Source organism: Carlito syrichta, unplaced genomic scaffold (genome assembly GCF_000164805.1).
Source record: "Carlito syrichta isolate Samal-C Ts95f unplaced genomic scaffold, Tarsius_syrichta-2.0.1 Scaffold303504, whole genome shotgun sequence".
In the NCBI taxonomy this organism is placed as follows: domain Eukaryota; kingdom Metazoa; phylum Chordata; class Mammalia; order Primates; family Tarsiidae; genus Carlito; species Carlito syrichta.
Window position 1 is genome coordinate 347,625 of NW_007247600.1, and position 8,356 is coordinate 355,980.

Consider the following 8,356-nt stretch of genomic DNA (forward strand, 5'->3'; position numbering starts at 1 on the left):
CGGTAAGTAGTTGCAGGGGATCCTTGACTTCCCTGAAGTCTACGCCCAACCAACTGAAAGTTGCAATTCTCCTTTGCTTCCTTTTTCTGAGTGGTTATGAGTTTGAATAACATAGTATCAATGTAATCTTAAGCCTTGTGATTTATATAACTTTTGTATTGATGTAATTGAAAGTTTTGTGATTTGTATAATTTTGTGTAGTGCACAATGTCTAATGCCCTTTACTCTATGGCAAATCTGATAACCGTTCCTGCTGTACCCTACTTATAAAAGCTATGAGATACTTCTGATACCTGGCACCAGGAAGTCTGGACCGAAAAGTGTCACTATCAATAAATGCAGCTGAAACTCAGTTTCTATACGACGCCCTGCTGGTCATGTGGCTAATGTATAGGTACTAACAACTCTGGACTTATAAAAGTGAACTGTAAAAACCTGAGAGGTAAAGAGAACCATTTTAGAAAGACCTTGAGTCTGGCTCTGCTCCCTGGATTTAAACTCAGAAATAAACTTCTTTCTACCAGTTCCCTGTCCTTTTGATTTATTGGTATCAAGGGGAGCAACTGAGCGTTACTCGGACCATAACAAGGACACTATTGCTTGCAGCTCATCAATTATATTAATAAAGTCTCAATTTACAGTTACAAATTTTCTTCTTTGCTTCCCCTTCCCGGTCCTCTATTATTCAAAAATACATGTCCAGTTATATAAGCAAAAAGAAACGATGGATTCCAAACACACTTTTCTGGTAGATATTTCACATTTATTAAACATCAGAACATCAAACAGCAATATAAGACGTGGATCAACCCAACGGAGAAAGGAAGGCACCGAACAGAATTCTACAGCTAGAAAACAGAAATTTGCTAACTACTGTGATTAAGATGATACATTAATGAAAACTGGCCTGGAGTCTGTAGCCTCAGTTACACAGTTTTCCATTTCTTCTTTTATTTAAAAACCGTTTAACACGCAACAGTAAAACTTATTAAAGGTTTAACTCTCAGCAAACAAATTCCTGATTCCTGACAGAATATGTGGTTTTGAAATTGTTATTTCCATACTTACTTGTCTATAATTTTTGGTTGTTGATGTTTCAAGACACATCTGATAAGACACTGAGGAACAAAAATTAAATGGAATTATCCCACAAAGTATGTGTGGTGGTGAGAGGGGTGTGTTATCTTCAGGCTCAGCTGGCATTTTGAGCCCTTTTGAATATTATAAAAGTTGCTGTGTGCCCTCTTTCTTTCATTTCTGGATTTTTCCCATCTTTACTTTTCTAATTTTCTTCTTTTTCTCTCTACCTGGAAGTAGTGGGTGTATGAAGAATTCTGGAAAGTACTGGAGAGATTTTTCTCCCAACAAGAAGATTTCTTTTTTTACTCAAGTCTTAGAAACCAAGAGCTTTCTATGCTAGCTAAAATAATATGCATTCCCTCACCCCCCCCCCCACATACATACATACTCTAAACAACTTCATTCTTCTAAGTTCCAGTCTTTTTGGTTCAATTCACTCATATGGAATAAATCTATTCAGTTTCCTTTTGAGCAAACAAATTAGTATTATGGAAATGTGAGTTGAAAATTCTACCCCGAAAAATGTACTTAAGTGCACTCCGAAACCAGGGATAGAAGAAACCATATATTAAGGGATTACATGTAGAGTTAAAATAGCCGAACCATGTCAAGGCATCAAACAAAACTACAGGAGTGGAGAAGTTCAAAAAGGGATCCAATAAAATCGTGAAGAAACAGGGAAACCAACATAATAAGAAAACACCCATCACTATGCCTAAAGTTTTGGCTGCTTTTTTGTCTTTCCTCATCTGGTTATTTTGATTTTCTGGCAAGTTATTGATTGCACATGCATGTTTTCTAGATACTGCAAAAATTCTGCCATAAATCCCCACCATCATAGACCCAGGCATGAAGAAACCTGCCACAAACAAGGTGGTTCCCCATAGCTTGTTGAACATCACTGGACAGGAGCTGGAACAAGCAACCAAGATATCATATCCCTCTATACCATCAGCGTAGGCCTCGGAGAAGACCACCCCAAATGCAAATGCTCCAGGAACTGACCAGCAGAGAAGTAGCAACCATTTAATAACTGGAATCGTTACTTGAGTGGAATACCGTAAAGGGTAACAGATAGCATAAAATCGATCGACGGCCACTGAACAGAGATGGAAAATGGACGTGACGCTGAGCATCAAGTCCAAACTATAATGAATCTTGCAAAATGTAATCCCAAAATACCAGCAATTCTCCACCGATCGGATCATACTATAGGGCATGATGGAGAATCCCAGGAGGAAATCAGTGACAGCCAAGGAGAGGATGAGGAAGTTGGTTGGTGTGTGAAGTTGTTTGAAGTAGGAAATGGAAATGATCATGGCAAGATTGCCAAATACTGTGATGAATATGGCTCCAGCCATGAACGAATACAGGGCAGCTCGGACACCCAGTGATCTTGCATTTTCTGGGCAAGACCCATTTCCATATTCAGAACAATCGAATGTTTCCTTCAAAAACAAGAACACATCGAATTTTGTCAGAAATACGTGAAATTTTCTATGTTGTATATACGTTTTCACAGAAAACCTCAAGAAAGACATGGAAGACTCAAGGAAGATAATTTATGCTGAAACATTTGTTATGATCGTTCCCATTTTTCTACCTTAACCTTTATTTGTAATTTCATGGCATTCTAACCTAATGGGTTTAATTGACATTATTTACTTTGAATTTTCCTCATATCACCAACATTAGTAAGCTCTTACTTTATGCCAGCGTCTGATGTTTTAAAGGAGGAGGAGAAACAAATGATTAAACTAACTATAAATGATCCTTCTTATGTTCATACGATAAATAGATATCTATTAGACAATACATGCACTTCTTCCTCAAGTGAGTCCGAAATACATTATCAGATTTGATTTAATAGGGGTGGATTGCCTTGTAGGATCAAGAGGTTATTATTTGAAAATAGTTTTACACACAAATTTTTCACTGTGTTTTGATTTTTCTTTTTCTTCATGCCAAGGTTGTTTTAAGGGAAAAGAATCATTTGAAGATCCCTAATGACCTGGCAAGAGTCATCTTCTTAAACAAATCATGCAGCTTTGACAAGCATCACCCCAGCTGGAACTGCTAAGTTAGAGGTGGATAGAACTACAGCTGGATGCTCTTTGCGTCTTTGCAAAGAGCAATTGCACCTTCCCAGTGTCTCTCCTCGGAGCCCTGTGAAATGCACGACAGACAGAGACAACAGCCTGACAAATCTTGGTGTGTAGCTAGCAGCGGGCAGCCAGGGAGTTTTTAGGAAGAAATGATTTCCACTACAAGTATATGCACTCCTTATTGGCCCAGTACGTTCATTTTACATATAAAAAGCCGCATGTTATTTATTACATGTATATTTGAAATGTAACATGTACATGAGTTGAAACAGCTTTTAAAAAAATGCACATTAGCAAAAAAAGCTATGTATATGCAAAGCATAACTCTTAATATTGCAAAAAAGCCTTTGTCCTTTAGTGAGCTCACACGTCTCAGACTTGACCAGTTACTAACAGACAAGCCAACAAATTCTCAACCCCTGTGACATAAGATCACATCACAAGTTGAGCAAGAGATTTTTGTTGAATGCCCACAATATACATGACACAAGGAAAGGAACAAGAAAGCATGAACATAACCCCTGGCAGCAAGAATTCTACAAAACAGCTGAAGAGGCAAAACACATCAACACTTAAAACCCAAATGATTCTGCACCTCAGATCAAAGCAACAGCAATGATTAATTGATTGAAGCGTGGTCCAGGTAAAATGTACAGCTAACAATCAAAATAGACAAGATGGCTGGGCTTGGTGGCTCAACCTGTAATCCCAGCACTTTGGGAGGCCAAGGCAAGTGGATTGCCTGAGCCCACGGGTTCAAGACCAGCCCGGGGAACTTGGCAAGACCTCATTCCTACAATAAATCAAAAATTAGCCAGGCGTGGTGGCACATGCCTGTAGTTCCAGTTACTTGGAAGGCTGAGGCGGAAGAATCACCTGAATCCAGCAGATCAACGCTGGGGTAGCCGTGAGTGTGCCACTGCACTGCACTCTAGCCTGGGTGACAGAGTGAGACTCCGACTAAAAAAATAAAAATAAAAAAAAGGACAAGATAATTTTAGGCTGGGCTAGACAGGAATGTGCCAGCAAGGAGGGAACTTTTGATCTGGGTCTCGATGGACAAGTAGGCTTTGAATAGAAGAGAAAAAAGCCTATTCTGAGCAGAAGTTAGGATGAAGAAAAGACACAGAGCTGTAAGTATTCTGAGACCTTCTAAAAATAATTTTAGAGATCAAGGATCTCCAGAACACAGTAGAGAAAACAAAGGGCTTGAGGAGAGGATAGAATGAGAGAAGAAAGGGCTTCTAGTGTCTTTGTTGTTCCTCCAGCTGGTGTTCTTAGCCACTAAACAGTGAAAAGAGACTTCCAGCTTTGTACTTAAGTTGGGGTAGTATTTTTTTAAAAATAAAGTAATTAATTTTACTGCAAGAATGAGTACATATTTGAAACTAAAAGCTTTCTCTGTTGCCAAGTGATAAGTCCAAGGCAGTTTTATCCTCTTTATTCTTCCTTCTCTGGGGTTCCACCCCCACGTTTAGAGAACTAATGGCCTGACTGTGAGGGGACACGTTTGAGCAAAGAAACTAAAGATCTTTATCTTTATAACTGCCACCTGGGTGACTGCATACCACAAAATGCATTTGTGGTCTCTCTGCCAACTAACATCCTAAATGCTGTTTACACAAACAACTGACTTTTTCCTAAAAGATAGTTTCATCAAAGCATTTTTATTTTAAAATGTCTAAAATGTGTACAACTGATTCTCAGGCTATTTTCTTTTTTAGCAGCTAAAACAGGGGTTTCTTAGATTTATATAGCATTTCACCTCCTAATATCCTCACAAGAAAAGAAAGATAGGAGGAAAAAATGAGAGGTAAGGGATTTTTCCTGCTCTTGCTACCAAATAATTTAGTTACTTGCCATTCCTTGTTAGCCACCTGCTGACCAGTTAAGCATCATCATCGAAGAAAACACTGGAGAAAAATGCAGAATTATAAAACAGAAGAAAAGATTCTGATCACGTTCAGTCTGCTCAGGAAATGTGGGTTTGCTTATGCTTAAATACCATCTCCAAACTATTCTGTGAAATAAAGACACTTAGAAAGTAAAGCTAAGGGAAATAAATAATTTCATTTTAACACACACACAGACAATATTCTTGTGCTAAAGGCAACTCCACAACAAGAATCCATTTTAAGATTTAATTGCTTGCAAACTTCTTTGTGTTCTTGACTTAGTGATTTTGATATTATTAATCATTCTACCATCCCACTTTTGTAAAGTCATAATCAACCCTTCTTAAACTCAGATCATAGGGGCAGAGCTTGACTCTTTCCTTTTAACAGTCAGAAACTTTAGTCAATTATCTCTAAATACTTTGAGATATATAACATGACACCTAAGTTCTTATTTGAATTTCTCGTACACTCACCACAGAACAGGGAGGAGAACATCAGATTACCAACTGATGAGTTCATCAAACAATACTTTTAATTCCATTTCAATCTCACATCCTTCATAGTTCCTTGCCATAGGACACCTATCATCAATTTAAACCTTTCAATAACCACATCTTTCACATCTTTTAGATTGATAGTCTATGAAGCGTTAAACGCAAAGACAATATTTTTAAAGGTTATATTCTTCAAGGGTCACTTAAAAAAAATTTATACCGCCGGGCTCATGGCTCAGCCTGTAAGCACAGCGCTTTGGAAGGCCTAGGTGAGTGGATTGCCTGAGTCCGTGGGTTCGAGACCCGCCTGGGCAACTTGGTGAGACCTCATCTCTACAATAAATCAAAAATTAGTCTGGCGTGGCAGTGCAGCCTGTAGTTCGGCTACTTGGAAGGCTGAGGCAGAAGGATCGCCGGAGCCCAGCAGGTCGAGGCTGTGGTGGCTGGAAGCGGCCACTGCACTCCAGTCTGAGTGACAGTGTGAGACACCAACTCAAAAAAAAAAGAATTTATACCTATTAACGTATGCATCTATAGACACACAGATTGCCATAGAATTAAATGGAAAGTCTGACCTTTCCTCCAACATTGTTATGTTTCTACAAGAAGCTCAGACACAAAAATTAAATATTTGTAACATAATGAATTATTTGTCCATTGAGCTTATGCATAAATACCATGTGTAAACTTTATTCTAGTAAATTATTAAAATTTAATGTTAAAATGCTTTCTGTATTCCCCAAGAAAGTGATTAAAACACAGAACCATGACCACAATGTTAAAGAATTTTCTGAATTTTCTGATGTGATCTCATTCATTTTTGCCTTGTCATTAAATTTGATTAGTCCTTCATTATTAAATATTTCTCTGCTTCAGTAGCTACTTTTAAGACTTTTAAGCGACTTCATTATGTTCTTTTTCCTGCCAATTATTCTTTCTGCTTTTCTTGAATTATTTTGCCTTTACCTGATTTCTTTTGGTTAGTTTCCATCAAATATTGTATGTTAATAAATCTTAACATATTAAATAATACATATGAATAAACTTAGCACATGCCTGTTATATAATGAACTCCAGCCCTCCCTCCCTCCCTTCTTTCCTTTCTTCCTTGTCATAAATAAACACTCCATTCAAGAATACATTTTGATCAAAAAAGACTTATCCTAAGAAAGTGAAGAAATGGGATTGTGAGGAAAAAGGCCAGGTAATTGTTTTCACCTGCTTCTTTTAGGTGAACACCTGTGATAAATTGTTGACTCATCTGCTTATGAAGAGGTAACCCTTTCCAGGATTCTAAGTAATTTTCCCAGGAAAAGTATTGCACTGCCCAAAGGCAGCACATTAACCTGTTCACATATTAAAATGATTATCTTTTATCAAACATTTATATTAAGTCTCACACCTTCTACCTTGTTCCATATTCCTACACTTTCTCTCTGCACATGACCAAAATTCAGAAAGAAAGAATCAATGCAACAGTAACACTACTGCATTACTAGGGAGGCAATTTACTCCCTAAGAAAACCTCAAGGAAGAGGAAACACATCTTTCTTTCAAAATCCCACATTCTCCACATACCTGATGCTCTAGGAAAGATGCCATTGTTAACTGCTTACTGAAGGAACTTGGCTTCCTTTCTAACTACCATGAATGTTTACATGGAACTGGAAGACCTGAACTATGTGAGTTGTACTGATTTATAACTTAACAATTAATCTCAAGGGATTGAATCTGAGAATGAAGCGCGCACACACACACACACACACACACACACACACACACGACAACAAAATCCTTGTCATTTGAAACTTTAACCGCTAAATGAGCCTAAACCCCACCTCCATTCTCTCTACAGTCTCTGTTCAACTAAGTTTTTATCACTCATAGCATTGAAGACTTCAAGTCTGACATTACAAAAAGGCTGCAAAGGCAAAGCTGAGGTGATGAGTTATGCATGGCCCCAAGGAGTCTTGTCTCAACCATGCATGGATGGGATCAAACAGAAAAATGGACGTGGGTCCTCTGTTATTCTGAGACAGTCATAATCCATATTTGTTCTCATATTCTAGTCACTGAGAAGAGGCCTTACAACTCATTACTTTCCTCTTTTTTCTTTGTATAAATGTAATTAAAAGAATATATCTCAGCAGCCATTTTATACCTGAAGGAATTGAGCAAAATTATTATCTCTTTGGACAACTCACATGACTATGCTAAATCTCATATGCTACTGATCTAGATCTATTCATAGGTTTAAGGGCTACTTTTGGTTTTTGCTCTTTTGAACTGTGAAAGTTCGTGTTTCCCTGATGGGACACCCTTGTGAGGCAAGGTACCCTAGAAGTGGATGAAATAGAGCACTGGCCAGTAGAAGACACAGGGTCCTGATTGAATAAAAATTACAACTACTCTGTGTGATCTCAGTCAGCTCAACCCAAGGTCACTGCAAGCGTGTCTAAATTATGCAGTGACAAAGAGCTCCGAGCTTTGAGATGCTTGCACCTAATTTAATGCTCTGATGTTGACCTCTTGAAATTTTGAATAACTTTCTAACAAAAGGCTCTATATTTTCATTTTGTGCCAGGTCCCACAAAATACTTAGCTGGCCCTGGTTTAAATTATCTCAGTAGCTCTTCTTTTTTTTAAAAAAAAAATGTTTTATTTTATAATAAGAGATACATATGAAGATTTATTACATAGACACATTATACAAGTGTAAGGTTCGGGCTTCTGATGAGATGGTGCTCCTTCCCCTGTGGTAAGCATGGTGCCCAGTGGG

The 8,356-nt window shown here is 37.9% G+C and overlaps 1 protein-coding gene across 1 annotated transcript; it reads right to left on the reverse strand.

Annotated features, from left to right (window-relative positions):
• Positions 1-1,532: 1,532 nt before the first annotated feature.
• LOC103260972 (trace amine-associated receptor 2) lies at positions 1,533-7,179 on the reverse strand. Its single transcript, XM_021712628.1, has 3 exons — positions 7,156-7,179; positions 5,636-5,722; positions 1,533-2,528 (listed from the first exon to the last, which is right to left on the reverse strand). The coding sequence occupies exons 1-3, from the start codon at positions 7,177-7,179 to the stop codon at positions 1,533-1,535; spliced, it is 1,107 nt and encodes a 368-aa protein (XP_021568303.1).
• Positions 7,180-8,356: the final 1,177 nt, after the last annotated feature.